Below are 19,748 nucleotides of genomic sequence, written 5' to 3'. Positions count from 1 at the left end.
CCCCAGTTTTGGTCCGAGGGTCACGATTTTTACAATTTAGAATCTTCACTTTGTATACAAGCTTTTGTGTAAATATTGGCATTTCTGGTGCAGTGGTTCTTGAGAAGAAGATTTTTTAAACATTTTCCTATGTATTTCTATGTTAAACTTTGAACCCCGCCTTGGGCCCCAGTTTTGGTCCGAGGGTCACGATTTTTACAATTTAGAATCTTCACTTTGTATACAAGCTTTTGTGTAAATATTGGCATTACTGGTGCAGTGGTTCTTGAGGAGAAGATTTTTTAAACATTTTCCTATGTATTTCTATGTTAAACTTTGAACCCCGCCTGGGGCCCCAGTTTTGGTCCGAGGGTCACGATTTTTACAATTTAGAATCTTCACTTTGTATACAAGCTTTTGTGTAAATATTGGCATTCCTGGTGCAGTGGTTCTTGAGAAGAAGATTTTTTAAACATTTTCCTATGTATTTCTATGTTAAACTTTGAACCCCGCCTGGGGCCCCAGTTTTGGTCCGAGGGTCACGATTTTTACAATTTAGAATCTTCACTATATATACAAGCTTTTGTGTAAATATTGGCATTTCTGGTGCAGTGGTTCTTGAGAAGAAGATTTTTAAAACATTTTCCTATGTATTTCTATATATGTTAAACTTTGAACCCCGCCTGGGGCCCCAGTTTTGGTCCGAGGGTCACGATTTTTACAATTTAGAATCTTCACTTTGTATACAAGCTTTTGTGTAAATATTGGCATTACTGGTGCAGTGGTTCTTGAGAAGAAGATTTTTTAAACATTTTCCTATGTATTTCTATGTTAAACTTTGAACCCCGCCTGGGGCCCCAGTTTTGGTCCGAGGGTCACGATTTTTACAATTTAGAATCTTCACTTTGTATACAAGCTTTTGTGTAAATATTGGCATTCCTGGTGCAGTGGTTCTTGAGAAGAAGATTTTTTAAACATTTTCCTATGTATTTCTATGTTAAACTTTGAACCCCGCCTGGGGCCCCAGTTTTGGTCCGAGGGTCACGATTTTTACAATTTAGAATCTTCACTATATATACAAGCTTTTGTGTAAATATTGGCATTTCTGGTGCAGTGGTTCTTGAGAAGAAGATTTTTAAAACATTTTCCTATGTATTTCTATATATGTTAAACTTTGAACCCCGCCTGGGGCCCCAGTTTTGGTCCGAGGGTCACGATTTTTACAATTTAGAATCTTCACTTTGTATACAAGCTTTTGTGTAAATATTGGCATTCCTGGTGCAGTGGTTCTTGAGAAGAAGATTTTTAAAACATTTTCCTATGTATTTCTATGTTAAACTTTGAACCCCGCCTGGGGCCCCAGTTTTGGTCCGAGGGTCACGATTTTTACAATTTAGAATCTTCACTATATATACAAGCTTTTGTGTAAATATTGGCATTTCTGGTGCAGTGGTTCTTGAGAAGAAGATTTTTTAAATATGTCCTATGTATTTCTATGTTAAACTTTGAACCCCGCCTGGGGCCCCAGTTTTGGTCCGAGGGTCACGATTTTTACAATTTAGAATCTTCACTATATATACAAGCTTTTGTGTAAATATTGGCATTTCTGGTGCAGTGGTTCTTGAGAAGAAGATTTTTTAAACATTTTCCTATGTATTTCTATGTTAAACTTTGAACCCCGCCTGGGGCCCCAGTTTTGGTCCGAGGGTCACGATTTTTACAATTTAGAATCTTCACTTTGTATACAAGCTTTTGTGTAAATATTGGCATTACTGGTGCAGTGGTTCTTGAGAAGAAGATTTTTTAAACATTTTCCTATGTATTTCTATGTTAAACTTTGAACCCCGCCTGGGGCCCCAGTTTTGTTCCGAGGGTCACGATTTTTACAATTTAGAATCTTCACTTTGTATACAAGCTTTTGTGTAAATATTGGCATTTCTGGTGCAGTGGTTCTTGAGAAGAAGATTTTTTAAATATTTTCCTATGTATTTCTATATATGTTAAACTTTGAACCCCGCCTGGGGCCCCAGTTTTGGTCTGAGGGTCACGATTTTTACAATTTAGAATCTTCACTATATATACAAGCTTTTGTGTAAATATTGGCATTTCTGGTGCAGTGGTTCTTGAGAAGAAGATTTTTTAAACATTGTCCTATGTATTTCTATGTTAAACTTTGAACCCCGCCTGGGGCCCCAGTTTTGGTCCGAGGGTCACGATTTTTACAATTTAGAATCTTCACTATATATACAAGCTTTTGTGTAAATATTGGCATTTCTGGTGCAGTGGTTCTTGAGAAGAAGATTTTTAAAACATTTTCCTATGTATTTCTATGTTAAACTTTGAACCCCGCCTGGGGCCCCAGTTTTGGTCCGAGGGTCACGATTTTTACAATTTAGAATCTTCACTTTGTATACAAGCTTTTGTGTAAATATTGGCATTCCTGGTGCAGTGGTTCTTGAGAAGAAGATTTTTAAAACATTTTCCTATGTATTTCTATGTTAAACTTTGAACCCCGCCTGGGGCCCCAGTTTTGGTCCGAGGGTCACGATTTTTACAATTTAGAATCTTCACTATATATACAAGCTTTTGTGTAAATATTGGCATTTCTGGTGCAGTGGTTCTTGAGAAGAAGATTTTTTAAACATTTTCCTATGTATTTCTATATATGTTAAACTTTGGACCCCGCCTGGGGCTCCAGTTTTGGTCCGAGGGTCACGATTTTTACAATTTAGAATCTTCACTATATACACAACCTTTTGTGTATGTATTGGCATTTTTGGTGAAGTGGTTCTTGAGAAGAAAATTTTTAAACATTTTTCATATGTAGTTCTATGTTAAATTTTGATCCCCGCCTGGGGCCCCAGTTTTGGTCCGAGGGTCACGATTTTTACAATTTAGAATCTTCACTATATTTACAAGCTTTTGTGTAAATATTGGCATTTCTGGTGCAGTGGTTCTTGAGAAGAAGATTTTTAAAGACATGCACCCTATACTCACTGTTTCGCAATTATCTCCCTTTTGAAAAGGGCTGTGCCCTTTATTTTAACAATTTTTAATCCCCTTTCCATAAGGATGCTTTGTACCAAATTTGGTTAAATTTGGCCCAGTGGTTTTTGAGAAGAAGTTGAAAATGTGAAAAGTTTACAGACGGACGGACAGACAGACAGACGGACGGACGGACGACGGACAACGGGTGATCAGAAAAGCTCACTTGAACCTTCGGTTCAGGTGAGCTAAAAACAGTCATGAAAATGTGGTCGGGGGTAGGAGGAATCTCGGATTAACTTACTCTTAGCTTAAGGGGTCAGAAATTTCAAACTTTTGGTAATGAACTAATGACCTTGTTTTTACAAGTACGCACAGCATATTGAAGAGATTTCTTAAGAATAGAACGCATTCTTAATTCAATATTGCTGAGTGACAATTTGCTATGTTGTTTCAAGATGGATTTAAAATTGTTATGGATGAAAAACAGCCATAAGTAAACAAACATAATCACAGATTTTAAAGCATACCGAGACAAGGCACCACCTTAATGAGACAACCTTTATCATATTATATGAAAATCATATTTAACGATCTTTAAAATTCATGGTTACTGTAGTGTGGTTTAACACAATATCGTATATAATATTGTATCATGTTATATAAAAATTGTTTGATAAGCATATGTTAATTTTATATGGTATTTTAAAATACAATATTAATCAATACTAACAGTAATATAACATACGATACTGAATCCTATAATACTTTACAATATTCTGTCATATGAAATATCATGTCATACAATATAATACTGTATAACATGATGAAACAATATGATATTGTTTCATAAGACAATATATTAACATTTGATATTGTATCTTAAACTATGATGCGGTAAACTATTGTTGTATGAATCATGTATTTGATCACATACACACGTAATACATTACATAACATAATAAAGTATTATATAATACAACCCAATAATAAAATAATACATCACATTATTGTAACATATGATATTATATTGTATGATAGATGTTTGATATCAGGTATAAATAATGATATTATTTAATATGATATTGTTTCACATACATTGTATGTTACATAATATGATTTTTTTAATCGTGCAACACAATATAATTGATACAACGTTGTATAATATCAAATGATACAATTATTATCATGTGATAAATTATTAATTATATTATAAAATATTACATTATACAATATTATAACATATGATACAATATTATATTTTACATTACTATAAAATACAATTTCATCTGATACAATATTATATTTTATAATTCTATATCATATTATACCATAATCCATCATATTATTTGATACAATAGTACATATAATACAATATTAAGCCATATGATATATTGTATTTTTTTTTTAATATCAAGTGTCACAGCACTACATTATATCATAAAATATCGTATTATGATATACAATATTATATATAACACTAATATATGATACAATATCATATCATACATGTTATATACAAAAAGTTTGATGCAATATCATATTGTATCATATAATTTTTTTTTATCAAAATTATAGTATATGATAATACATAGTATCATATAATACAAAAGTGTATCATATCATACAACATGCATCATTATTTAAAATTTAATAAAGACTGGACAAAAAAAACCTTAAATTTGTCTTTCAAAGGGTACTTGCTCTAAAAACTTAAACCAGCTAAAAGAAAACATTAACCTCGTTCAGCATCCAAAACCTACGGTTCAGATTCATCATCCGAGCCTGTCAAATGAATAATATTATAAGACGCACCATTCATGCAAGTTTCGTGAAGTTAGAACTACACGTGTAGTAATAACTAAGATATAATCATCAGAAGACCCCTGCTCCAAAAACTTTAACCAGCTCAAGAAACCTTAACCTCATTCAGCATCCGAAACCTATAGCTCAGATTCAGCATTTGAGCCCGTCAAATGAATATCATAGGATGCACCATCCATGCAAATTTAGCACCAGTAGTACATTACGAAAGGTTATAGAAGGCACCTACAACAAAACTTTTAACTGCTACAAAAACCTTAACCTCATTCAGCATCTACAATTCATGGCCCAGATTCAGCATCCAAGTTTTTTCAAGTCTATAAGTAGGTCCAGATGCATCATCATGTAAGTTTGGTGAAGAAAGGACAAGTAAACACTTAGATAGTGGACCTGCAACAAAAACATTAACGAGGCCCGGACGCCTACGCCGGGGGTATAGCATAAGCTCCTACCGTCTTCGTCTCGGTGAGCTAAAAATACAAGTTAAATTTAGTCACTCCCCCCTATGGCGCCCTGGCCATGGGGTGGTAGATCTAGCCATGAATTTCACAATTTAGATTCCTCTTACTAAAGAAATTCTTCACAACGAAAATAGTAACGATTGGCATATTTAGCCAAAATGAAGTTAAAAATGTAAAATTGATAACACATTACGGACAACGGACGACGCACGACGACGGACGAAGACCACACTATAACACATCAGCTGAGTGACTCGGGTGACCTAAAAACGAAAATATATTTTAACTTACTTTAATGCATTTTACTATGTCCTCCCCGGTCAGTGTTTTATTGTGTATCCGTTTTGCTATTAGCATTTCCTTGGATAGTAAATGAACGACGAACGACTTTACATTTTCCACAAAATCATCATCCATATCTTTTAAAATAAAAAACCATAGGAAACCATTATAATAATTCATAATCAATATAGATATTCGCCCTTCTGACTTTGCCGATAAATTTGATATATAAAAATTTAAAAACAAAATCAAACTTGAGCAATATCATAAAAAACACAAAAAGGCAAACAATTTGAACGAAAATGATGTAGCATATGTTCTTTTCTACTAAAAGCACAAAAACTGTTTTCGTCTAAAACATTACATAAGTTCACTAACTACACGTATCAAGATATTTCCCAAATATTGCCATTTACCTCCCTATCTTATGGCCTTCCCCCTTACAATGCACAACAAATGATTATTTTTTTTAACTTATTTCATTTTTAATAGTATTTACTGTGTATATGCCTATCTGGTTTGATGTCCACGGTTTCTACCATTATGTGCTACAGTGCCAGTATTGTTAACTCTGTCCATTGACGTCGTTTGCGTCACGTTTTTAAGTCTTGTTTAATGATTGTTTTGTCTTTTTGTGAATGTGTCAGATCAAATATAAATATGTAATGTCATAATTTGGGCTAAATAATTTCAAATCAAAAAACTTCTACGATTTATGCTAATAAATGCATGCATCAATTGAATGGTTTAAGAACCACTTAATCTATATTTACATTATTTAGCACATGCATATGGTTATTAAGAGGGGCATGGTCATGATTTTGGTCAAAAATTATTTTTCCAATTTAATGTGAGGCATTCTGAATAGGCATCCAAAATTTGAATGTCATTTGTTGAGATATAAGCGAGTTACAGAGTTCACAATTCCTTGCCATGTAAACAAAGCTTTTGTTTACATTTTGAATGTTGAAGTCAATATTCCAATTCTAGACCTAAAAAATGAATGTGTTAAACGTGAGGAACTGTTTCATCTACACTTAAAATGAATAAGAAGATAGAAAAAAGAGTTTGAAAAAGATTTATTATTTGTATATTGAACCTATGTAAACAAAGACAGGGCACGAGCCTTGTTTACATGACACAGATTTGTGAGCTCCGTATCTTGCAAAAAACTTATAGACTGACTCTCAAATTTTATTTCATCATTAGAAATGCATTTCTAAAGCATTGTAAATAATAAAAACAGAAAAATAGAATTTGACCAAAATCGAGACCATGTCCCTTGAACATAACATGCTCATTAAAAAGGGGAAACACTAAAATATTAAAAAACTAATTAGAATTCACCATCAAAATGACATCAATTTGCAAAAAATTCAAATTTAACGTAAAGCGGTTGATGTGTTGACGTCAATCTTATTGCATGAGAGTGTAACATAGGAAGTTTATTTGAGTTTTCAAATTGAATTTTGAATTAAAAAATGATTCGATTAATTTTTTACCCATCAAAGTTGGTAATAAAATTGTAATTATATAACACAACGTTAAAAAACTATGGCAAAAACATCATAGAAAAATAAAAATATATATAAACTGAAAAAAAAATGTTTGATTACCGTTATATGTCTACCTAAGTTGTAGACATACGAACAAAATAGTACATGTATATCGAAAATAGTTACATCATAGTTGTGAAATCAATATTTTTACCATGTAAATCTATGAAATATCCAAAAAAAAAATGTAGACATGCATTTGTATATGTTATACAAAGGGACGAATGATAACAAAATCTTCAAGAATTGATTGTAAAAAACGTTTTCATTATTAATAAAATCAAAAATATGATTTATGATGATTTGGTCAGTTAATGCTCTGTCTAAATTGGTTTTTATGCTTTTTTATGTATTAAAATCATGGTTTCAAATTTTACAGCATCATACTTGTGGAAGACGACATACTGCCATTTTTTTACCTTTCACTTTTCCATCAAATGCTTTTTTCGTCACAACGGCCTTACCAGGGTGAGGTAAGAGAAACCCTCCGATATTTGGAAAATATTTACCAAGCTTTTTTCGAAGTTCCTTCAATTCCTCGTGTTGATTTGAGTTTATCTTTAAAGAATATTTTTTAAAAAAATATCATATACTTTATTTTGATTCTTCTGAATAATAACTATTACAGTATGTATATACACTCAATTAATACTTTCATGATTAATGAAATTTACCTCTAGTTGCTTTTTAATGTAACGGTTTCCACCATCTTTTCCGTAGGAATACTCGTAGGGACATCCCCAGTCTCGTATCAAATAGATGAATTTCTTTTAAAAAATCAAAGCGACTTTAAGATGCCTAAGTAGGACCTTTTGTCAATTTGTGTTAAATATATTCTCATCCAATGCACATCTACATGTATATACTTATCCATATCTACTAATTACTTTTTTTATATAGTTCATTATATATAAAAACAAATTTAGTGCAACCTTGTTAAAGGCGAGCATACATACTGCATTGTTGATATCGGTTTCATCTGATTCCCCTGCGACAAGTTTGCCAAATGCAGTGAAAAACTAAATGGATGGTAAGGATAAAATAAGTTTTCGTATAAACAAAATATGGTCATTCAGAAAATATTTCCCAAACTGAAGAAACACACAATTACTTGTAATTGAATCAGGCTTATGCAGACTTTACATTTTCAATTACATTTCAAAATTTAGTCTGTCAAGTTTTATTTTGAGTTTTAATATCTTTTCTTTGAAAAGATTATGAAGGACATTCTGTTCGTTGACATGGTGATTAACGGACCTTGTATTCTTTTTATTTTTTAACTTACATATATATTCATTGTTTAAATATCAATTTTAACTCTCCCGTCACCATAATCTTCTAGTATATATATATATATATATATATATATATATATATATATATATATATATAGTGTTGTCTTTTTTACTTATCTTCACTACTTCTTAAAATATATTTTTTAATTTCCTAAACATAAAAATGCATGCAAGAGCATACTCTACATTATTGTTTTGTAAACAATCGCCACAAGTAATGATTTTATATGTCTTCAAATATGAAGTACTTTAAGATATTAAAATTGTTGCAATATATGTACATGTATACATATATCTTAATCTAAGTAACACCAAAAATATTTTTCAGTACTGAGTAAAGGGTAAATGTTACTGAATAAATGTATCAAAGAGAATAATCAAACAGCCAAATATATTACATCTTCGCTAGTTTTCTGTCCACTCTGCTCTCCATAAACCTTTGGTAGATCTCATTACGAAAACTCGGTGATGCAGTGGCGCTATCTATCAAGCAACGTGAGTAGCATTCCTAGCATATTTACATTTTAATAGAATTAAACAAGGGGTAATAAACACACAACATATTTGGCATAAAATGTCATCAATCACACATTCTTTTCGAAGAACAAACTGCATCTACTTTGTAGTACTTCTCTCACAATTCTACCACTCCTATTATTATAGATGTTCTAAAAAATCACACCCAACATAATTTTTTACGTGGCCCGGTTAATTGCTTTTACATGTAGTAAGTTTATACTTTTTCCATCTTTATCTTAAATTCAAAGAGCAAAAATGCATTTATTTTATGAAAGAAGATTGAAATTAAATATACAATGAACAAAATGCACAGTTCTGCATAAAAAAGAAAAGGTGCCAGGGCAAAAAAAATACGTGTTACATTGCTAGCAGTTTGACCTACTGAGCTATCCAGAACTATTCTCTTCGGTGTAAATATAGACCACTATGATAGACAATACCATTTTACTAAGAAATTGCTGCTTTTGCCAACTTTGAGGATTAATAATAAGATAGCAAGATCAATATGATAGGTTCAATTTGCATATTCGAAAAATTTAGAAATATGGACGATAGAAACTAACAAAAAATCTTTTATTTTCAATAGTGATTTTTTTTTCCGAAAAATCCATCTTATCTATGTGTCAATTCTATTGTTATTCGTTAAAGATCCTTCAGAGTAAAGAATTTCAAAATTTGAAGTGTTGCTTTAGCAATATAACCGTTAAACTATAATACTGCTATTTAAAAAAAAATACACTGCAACGTCTTGATCCCCCTAAAATCCAAACAGCTATTAATATGCTGGATCTGAATATTTTCAATAGACTGGCGTATAATCTATCCCAAGTAAACGTTTTCATAACATTTGAACGAATTTAAACAAAAGGACGCAAAAGTACCCGTCAAAGAAGTACAATTGAATTTAATGTAAATGAAAAAATCCAAGAAATTTTAAATGACAAGTTATCTCTTTTTTACCTAAAGAAGTTGACAGCTTTCTTACAAATGACAAAATCAGACATCGTTTTGATCCAGGTATTTTAAGTCGCTTGCAATGCAAATAACCTGTGAAGCCTAAAGTTTAATCTGTGTATTAAAATCTGACCAGCTAGAGGGTGTTGGGGTAAAATTAAAATCTTGGAATTCTTTCACAGTATTGATTGGCTATTGTATCGCCTCTAAGGTATTGATTTATAATTAACGCATCAAATAGTTGTGTAAACTGTGATGAAAAAATAATATATTATTACAAATATTATAGGCAATGAAAACAATTTTAAAAGACAAAACACATTTTTAAATTAATTAAACCAAGCCTATACTCAGTTTAAATGCTCAATAAAATTTAACAAAATAGGACAGTTAAAAACTGAAATTTAACCTCCAAATGATGCAAATCATCCTCTTGTAGCTGTTGCATCAGATTGTAGATCTAAAATGGTTTAAAAAATATCGCCTTTATTAAAAACAATGGTATTTTTTCAATATATTATCGAGGATGCAAATACTTGTAGTATATTCACCAAAATACCAAAAAAATACTGTTTCAACAAACCTGAACCGAGCTTATCAAATTGGTAAGAGCAAATAGGCTAACATTATCTTTTACAGTAGATTCATTGTCAAAGACTCCTTTTGTGTCCATTAGAAGCACAGCAACCTGGTGAAAGATGAAAACACAAATTTGACAACAAATTCTTGAGTATTCTGAATATTATTTTGTTTAAGAACTAGTTTATTGCTTATTAGCAAAAGAAACTTACCTTATAAGGCGTAGTTTTATTTTACAAGCATTAAATGGGGATTACCAAGATTTTAGGTAAAGAAAAAATTCCCCTTTTTAAATGTACATGCTTCAATATAACAATTATTAAAGTCAACTAAAATTTGAGTGTCAGTCGTCGAGTTTTAAGGGAGATGCAGAAATGCAGTTTTCACAATTTCAAAGTTCAAAAGAAAATTCTAGGTTTAGACTTAAAATTAATGTGAGGATCTGTTTATTTATGTTCAAAACGAATAGCAGATGAAAATAAATTCAGCTTCAAAAAGAACTTTTACAGGTATTATGAACCAATATTAATGTAAACAAAAACATGACACGGGCCTTGTTTACATAATGCTCAAAGAATAATATTGTAAGCTCTCTATCTTATTTTAAAATCTACGACTGACACTTAAATTCTGATTGATCATAGGATATGCATTAATAAAGTATCGTAACAGTAAAAATAGATAAAAATTGATCAAAACCATGGAAATGCCTTTTTAAGAGGGATGTATGGTCGTGGCCATTTTAATGCAATATTAATCTCATAAAGAAGAAGAAGAAAAAGAAGAAGAAGAGGTTACTTTAAAAAGTTTGTTAATTGCCCCGACTTCTCAAATTATAAAGTACATTTCTAACTAACCTTTTCTCCATCTTTATTTTTACATATGAATGGTTTGCTCCAGATGTGTATTCCAGACGTGACTCTTTCTGTTCCTCCGCGCCATTCAAATCCTTTTATTTTATCATCTTTCCTCAACCAATCGCCCTTCATTTTATGACATTAAACAACGTTACAGAAAGAGGTCATAACATACAGAAATGAGACATAATAAATTGATCAATGATTACCTGTGTCTGTGATTCCAAGTATTTCAAAAAAAATCCTAGGAGAAACGATTTGCCTTTCCTAAAGGATCCAGCAATCGATATTATCACAACAGGATATGCTTTGACATCTGGATGAAACATGATCTTTTCCAAGTTTTCAATTTTCAGTTCTAATCCATGGGAATTTTTGCCATCCTTGACCTCATGTGTAATACGAATTATCTGCAGAGGTTCACCATTATCTGTAATTGTTATAATACTACTTACTGTAATAGCAGTGGGTGTGATTCAAGTAAGAAATAAAGGAAAAGGAATCGACTGTTATTAACATGATCATATTTGGTTTTTATATAAACTAAACCTAACACTTAAAGATACGAAATTACAAAGCCCTCTTCACGTTTTCAAACTGACTCTACAAATAATATGTTTAAGATAGTAATCGCGTCAATACAAAATAAGCAAGTTTCTCCCCAATTGAGCACAATTAGCTATAGGTTATAAAAACAATAAATGCCAATTCAGTCCATAATTCTTCATCCTATTGATTGAATAAAGGGAGTTTAATGAATTCTCTTATGCACCTACTCTGACCACACAGTGTTTGGAATTAAGGTACCTCACTACACCTAGACTTATTCTTTTTAAGACACTACGTCCAAGATGGCGATTTAAATGTTTTCTTAAAGCTGCTTGTTCCGATTTTATATCAAATGTTATGCACGCTTTTAAACGATGGATATGCTGAGTAAATGTATATAATAGACATTGCAGTAGTTTTTTTCTGGTTAATTAAAACAAATTTCAACAAGTGAAAAGCCGTCAATGTGACAGCAAACCGGGTTTTCTTTTATGTAAACTGTATCCATAATCCATGTCAACCCTTATCCAGTGAAATGGAGTACCCTACATGTATATGCAACATTTTGCCAAAAAATGACTAAGTTCAAAAGCTGGTATGTTTTTGATAAATTATCGGAAATCAAAATCCTAGCAATATGCACACCTCTGATATATGTACAATTGATCTGCAAAAGAACAACTTCCTATCTTGAGAACTGTAGGAGGAGTTATCCGTACAATGAGGGTTCCCTATATGCAATATTTTGCCAAAAAATGACTAAGTTCAAAAGCTGGTATTTTTTCGATAAATAATTGGAAATCAAAATCCTAGCAATATGCATACCTCTGATATATGTACAATTGATCTGCAAAAGAACAACTTCCTATCTTGAAAACTGTAGGAGGAGTTATCCGTACAATGAGGGTACCCTATATGCAATATTTTGCCAAAAAATGACTAAGTTCAAAAGCTGGTATTTTTTTGATAAATTATCTGAAATCAAAATCCTAGCAATATGCACACTTCTAATATACGTACAATTAATCTGCAAAAGAACAACTTCCTATCTTGAGAACTGTAGGAGGAGTTATCCGTACAATGAGGGTACCCTATATGCAACATTTTGCCAAAAAATGACAAAGTTCAAAAGTTGGTATTTTTTCGATAAATTATCTGAAATCAAAATCCTAGCAATATGCACACCTCTGATATATATACAATTGATCTGCAAAAGAACAACTTCCTATCTTGAGAACTGTAGGAGGAGTTTTCCGTACAATGAGGGTTCCCTATATGCAATATTTTGCCAAAAATGACTAAGTTCAAAAGCTGGTATTTTTTCGATAAATTATTGGAAATCAAAATCCTAGAAATATGCACACCTCTGATATATATACAATTGATCTGCAAAAGAACAACTTCCTATCCTGAAAACTGTAGGAGGAGTTGTCCGTACAATGAGGGTACCCTTTTGGCAGCCGCCCGCCCGCCCGCCATTTTCACCATTTTAATAACCGGATTTTTCCGTTGGAAAACCCGGTTAATAAAGAAAAATATATATATAATTTGCTAACATACAAACAAACGACATAAAAGGGTACCGCGTTATTTCGCCTCATGTTAAATTTCACCCCTGACGACGAGACGGGTATGGTTGTATTAAAGGTCATAAGAAACGATTTTTATCACTATGATTTTCTTTCATGAATATAGAGCTTGGTATAAACAAATGTTATTAAAATACATGATGTAAGATTTTTTTGCCTTTGCATTACTGAGAAATAACCGTGAAAACTGAGCACCTGAAAAAATTCTTGCCCGCTTATCGTTCTTGATTTTGTGGATTTATGACGTCACAAAGACCTACCGATGTAAACAATGCATTAAAACTAGTGTAATTTTACAGTAGTTTATCGATTAAATCTTAGTAATTTTTGCATATATGAACGTGTCTTTCTTTTCAAATGAGATCATTTGATTTCGTAGTAGCCTACAGATGACTTAGTTTTAATTGGTCGTTAATGAATAAATCTAATATCAGCTTCTCACAAAAGTAAAATCATGATGAAGATCCCGTACTGGAGTGGAAATTTAACGAAAGAAATGCTCCAACATTTACAGCTGATTAATGAATTAATCTTATCCTTTTGAAATAGAAACATCATTTTCTTCTTCGGTACGTATAATGATTGAGCTACATTTAAAGGGAATTAAAGCATTTAAATTGATTTGATTTTTTTGTCACATAAAAAAGTATATAAGGCAGGCCAATGAAAATGTTTGAGGCATTGTGTACATAGTTTGTATTTAAGAGCTGCTATAAAATGCCGCAAAATTATTCTTAAATTTTATTTCGAAATAATATAAATTTCTGACTTATTGATATATACATGTAGCAATATCTTAGAAAATACTGTGTACACGTGTATTAACGTTTTATTAAATTAGATCGCGGAAATATGGCATTTAAGGATTTAGAAATGTATCGGTAAAATAAATCGGTTGTTTGATGAAATTAGTTGTGAACGAATGTGAAGATAATCAACAGATTTTATTAAGAACAAGCATCAATAATGATAAAAAAAACGAAAGAAAACATTGCGGAAGAAAGTGAGATAAAAGGGATCTGTGAGGAAACACCGCACATACACGTTTTAAAATCAAAACACCGCACATTCAAGTACACGCTTCAAAAACAAAACATTTGAAGAAATTTCTCTTAGACTAAAAATAATTAAATGGTAACATATGTGTGAATTTGAAAGAGAAACAAACAATATAATCGTGAAGCGAATGAGGCACAATGAGGCCTACAAGTTGTTTAGAAACAAAATCTTAATGAATTGCATGAACGTGCAAATGGGAAAAAACGATCAGACTTAATTATTTTTGAATTTGTCAATTTCATTAAAAAGATCAAAATAAAACATATAAATATGCTTACATTAAAATTATATTATACTTGCATGTGGATCTATGAAGAAAATCATTTATTCTCCCTGCAGTCTCGAAACTGAATATCATTATGTACACGCTATTACATGTAAATAAAAACGCACACGATTTCATTTCTTGAGAGAAAAAATACTGACGTGGTTGATTATTGTATAATTATACAAGTTTTTATATAAAATAGTTTTTTTTTCTTTTAAAATGCTGCAAAATGACATGGATATTTGTATTCACAACATAGCTTTATAAGGCGATTGGGTCTTACTGACGTCATAAGCAAGGGAGGTAAGCCGCGTAAGTCAATGTTCCTTTTCCCGATTAAGTAATTTTGATTGGCTGTGGCGCTCACATTTTGCATAAAATATCCAAAAAACAATGTCAGTCTTATTAAATAGGCACTTATGAACTCATTCCCGTATATAACTCAATATGGTCAGGATATCGTTTCATATGACCTTTAAGACTTTGTTTTCGCATTAAATAAAGGACAAAATAATCAGACAAATTACAAATAAACATGTGTTCGTTTTGTTCGCTAATATTTCTTAAGTTTGCTTTCTTTACAAACGATTTATAGCATGCGGGTTGAATAATCCCAATCATTCGGGGGACGGAACCAAACGGTTTCCTTTTCTAAGAATTCCCGTGATGCACGTTGGTTTGTTTTTCGTTTGCTCCCCCCCCCCCAAAAAAAAATTTTTTTTTCATTTACTTTGAATATTTCTAACTTTGAAAGGAGACTGATTCTGCTCGTGTAAATAGGAGAAAAACCATAACTTTCTAAAATAAATGGTTTGTATGGAAAAATTGTTGATACTGTAATAACAAAAAAATCGGACCAAGCAGGTTTAAACTGTTTATATCGTTCGATTGGGTTGTATATCGTTGTAGGTCAGTGGTTTAAGTATTGGGCTTAAAAAAGCTGATCATATGTTCGAATCCGCCTTGAGCTTTTGTTTATGTTTACTGAATTAAATTTTCGAAAATGTAATTTGTCATCCAAAATTGCACATTCTTTTGCCTACTTGTCTTAAATACTTCTTATCCATTATGATATCTATCACAATCAAGTAATTTTCTACTGATTTGAGAAAATATTTCAAGGTGTAGTGAGCCACCTTAAGCAACAATCATGTATGGAAAACCATCACTGCTGACAACACACATACATAGTACTTGAAAATAACCGTAATATAATCAGAACTATTTTTTTAAAGGACACTTAATTATCAATATCTTAAAAATAATAAGATGTTAAATGATACAAATAATTTAGACACTTTTTGTAGTCAAATAATTCGATATTGAGTTCGATAAGCTGGTCACCGCATAGGTCTTGCCAAGCTTCGATTACACCTTTCAGCGCCTCATGTTCAAGATGCTCGTACAAACTGAAACGATTGGCAAATGTAATAAGCTTGATATACAAAATTAACTAGATGCTGTCATTAGACAGTAATACCTGCACCATGTGTTTGCCCCTAAATAACACTGTTTTGTACCAGTTTAATTAAAAATGAAGACTATATGCAAGCTCTGGTAATACAATTAAAATTTATAATTTTCATAACTAAAGGACGAGATCCCTTCCCATATGATAATACACATCGTGACATGAGCAGCACTTTATGTGCAATTTGGGGTAGAACTGTTTGCAGTGAATTTTCAGTTAATCAATAATCTTAACATTTTATGTCATAGAAAGTATAATGGTCTATATAATTATTACAAACAAAATTAAAAATTAAATTATGCCCCCTCCCCGTGGCGGTTTCCGGTTTTAGATTTGCTTCTGTGTGCCTACATGAACATCATCGTGTGTACAGATTTAGAGAAGGGGTGGGAGTGAGGGGTCCAGACCCCCCCCCCCCCCCCTGTACATGAAAATTCATTTATATCAATAGTAAAATTACCAAAATACACCTTGGATCCCAATGCTCTTACAGACATGTAAACGCTCTACCCATTGCGCTTCAATGTTAGGCAACATTATTTGGGGGGTAAATATTTAATCAATATTTAATATACTTTATTGTTTATCTCAATAGAAAGTATACATGTACACCACAATATGCAGGTGTTCTGCACCACCTTAAAGCTGTTATTTACCTAATAAAATAGTGCAAGTGGATTTGAAGAATAGGTCATAAAAATACGTGCATGTTACAAATGAATGATCTTTGTCTGAAGTTACGTAGACAACACAGGTCTACATGTCTCATTAGCGGGTACTAGTTTTACCAAGCTCTTCGATTAGATGGGTTCACGTGTATACATACATGGGTGTTGCTAAAACGCGGAACGGAAAACGGAACGGAAAGCGGAACGGAAGGGAAAACGGAAAATCTTATCTAATGTTATTTACCTCATAGATTTGTTAATCATGCTAAAACGATATACTTTATGTACCTTTTAAATTTGTTTTGAAAGATTAGCAATATCAGATTATTTATTCAAGAATATTTATTTCCTCAAAATTAACAGTACATGCATTGACCACTATATTCTGTCCCAAAATATCCTCGATTCACTTTTTGCTGTATATTTATATATACCTCTGGGTTCACGCGATTCTCTTTTAGAAGCATAAACATTCTCATTAGTCTTTCTTTAAAACGTCCTCTTTAGGTTACCAGCTGGTATAAATACACAGCTAAAAATAGAGAAGTCTACGGGGTTTTGCATTTCAAAAGACCCGAATGATAGTGTTGAAAAATTGTGCAAGGTCTTCTGAGTGACTTCCAAATGGAGAAAAGATGTCAACATTTTCGATTATAAATCGTCCAAATGTGCTGCAGGAATATTTTGGAATCGACAGACTATAGGCCAAATATATAATCGGAAAATCAAACCAGGCAACGTCGGATCATATGTATATAGCTGTTGGAATAAACAACTGCTTAGTAATGCAAACGTAAACAAAATTGCATTGCTAAAAATACTAGTTTCACAAATTACTAGTTTCACAAATTACCAAGTATTTTAATGTTTACTGTATTTTAATTTTTAATGTCGTCAGTCCTACGGTTTTTTTTCTTCCATCTCAATGACACTGTATCGTCTGTATGATAAAAGATCGTCTAGAACACCGAAAAATCAATTTTGATGTAAGTATATACATGTACATCATATTTGAAATATAAAAATACTCAAAACACGTATAAAACGCTTTCACTAACTGCGTACGTTACGCTGATATGCCAGCAATACCATATAAGAAAAATAAGTAAAAAGTTATAGCTAATTTGCTCGTTTAATCATGATAATGTTTCACAATTCGTATATATACATTTGATTTTTCCGTTTCGTACTCAACTAAAGCCGAATGAATACAATGCTATAATTGATAGACATTCATATGAATATTAATAAGATAACAACATGTTGATAATCATTCATTAGATATAAATAAAAGATACAAAGTAAATCGTGTCTGGCCAGTCTATACCCTTTTTAAGCGATAAACGTGATGACATTTTCCATTCCGTTCCGCTTTCCGTTCCGTTTTCCGTGCCGCGTTTTAGCAACACCCATACATACATGTCTGTGTTTTCCGTATGCAGAAAAGGATTAATATAGTAGTTAAGATCAGCTAAAGGAATTCTTTATTGTGTTTTAATTGGATTATCATTATGATGCTGACCAATATAGGTAAGCATAATACATGTAGTAGCAGTAGCACAATATAATGAGATGCCAGCATACTTAAGTTCTACTTTCACTTTCTAAATGTGATCTCCCTTTGACAGCATACTGTATCATAATCTTTTAATATTTAAATAAGCTTATCATCGTTACCTATCCTATCGCATTTGTAAAGTTTCTGTCATTTTAGTTGCAAAAGTTATTTTTTCATTTGTCAGACTGCATGTACTATTGAGTTGACCCCATATTGACCCTGTATAAACAATTTCTCATTAAATTTGTGTATTACATGTAAGTAGGTGTAGACACTTATCATTTTTATATGAGTTACATGTATAATAGGAAATAAGGAGTATTTCTTTCTTAATGCATTATAATGCATCAAATACAATGTAGGTCATGACCTTATGGGACTGTTCTAGCTGACCCCATGAAACAGGAAAATACAAAATATCTTCTAATGTCATTATGATGAATCAAATGTTGTACAGTACATTAATGACCACCAGGTGTTGTCTTTAACCCCCCCCCCCCCCCACCCCTCCCCGCCTTTATGAAATAGGAAATGTTATGATACACTGTATATTTTGTTAACTTCTGAGATCCTCATCCCTAAACCATATAATTTATTTTTGCTCTTTGTGTCATTGTGCGTAAAATTGTATATAGATTATGCCCCCTTGGAGACACCCTGACATTTTAGAACTAGAAATAATGTATTTTATCTTAATTCATATGTTATACAGTAGTGTTTGATCCATGTGCATGGGTAATTCCTAGCCTAATGATGTCACTGCTTTGTTTAGGAGACTTTACAATTGCCCCAAATAGGCGAATACATATGGAAGTGATGCATATAACATTTTGTTTATGAATCTTAAAAATTGAATTAAGCAATTTCCAAAATGTTAGTGGGAATCACGAGAGAAAAAGCAATCAAGAAATGATTTAAAATTTGCTACTGTACACATGTAAGAATGTATTAAGAAAACTGAATCTTTATAACCAGGTTAGATAATTTGGGGGGGGGGGGGGTGAATGTGGAGTATAAACATTTATAATTTGAATCATTTATTGTTATTAATTTTAACTTGTCAATGAATACTACTTATTGATCCCAAGGTAGAAATATGACCTCTGATCATATCTCAATAGATCATTTGTCAATTATGCAAGGTTTAATATAAATTTTTTTAAGAATAACATGTTTTACCAGTTTATAAAAGTTTTTAGACACCCAAATTATATTTTGATTTTAATAGATCATTCAACAAGGGAGGGGGGGGGGGGGGGAGAGAGAGAGAACAGTTTATATTTGAGTTTGTTTGG

General features: G+C 31.9%; 1 protein-coding gene across 1 annotated transcript in view; it reads right to left on the bottom strand.

Annotated features, from left to right (window-relative positions):
* Positions 1-19,748, bottom strand: part of LOC128182662 (atlastin-1-like) — a 49,145-nt gene that overhangs the window by 18,377 nt on the left and 11,020 nt on the right. The window contains exons 3-10 of the mRNA XM_052851348.1: positions 11,501-11,721; positions 11,292-11,417; positions 10,439-10,543; positions 10,265-10,315; positions 8,044-8,106; positions 7,762-7,854; positions 7,507-7,645; positions 5,541-5,668 (exon numbers count right to left, since the gene is read on the bottom strand). Coding sequence (XP_052707308.1) covers positions 5,541-5,668; positions 7,507-7,645; positions 7,762-7,854; positions 8,044-8,106; positions 10,265-10,315; positions 10,439-10,543; positions 11,292-11,417; positions 11,501-11,721 — 926 coding nt within the window. The remainder of the gene's footprint in view (positions 1-5,540; positions 5,669-7,506; positions 7,646-7,761; positions 7,855-8,043; positions 8,107-10,264; positions 10,316-10,438; positions 10,544-11,291; positions 11,418-11,500; positions 11,722-19,748) is intronic.

This window comes from Crassostrea angulata, chromosome 5 (genome assembly GCF_025612915.1).
Source record: "Crassostrea angulata isolate pt1a10 chromosome 5, ASM2561291v2, whole genome shotgun sequence".
NCBI classification, from domain to species: domain Eukaryota; kingdom Metazoa; phylum Mollusca; class Bivalvia; order Ostreida; family Ostreidae; genus Magallana; species Magallana angulata.
The sequence above is the reverse complement of the archived record's forward strand: the minus strand, read 5'-3'. Positions and strand labels throughout refer to the sequence as shown.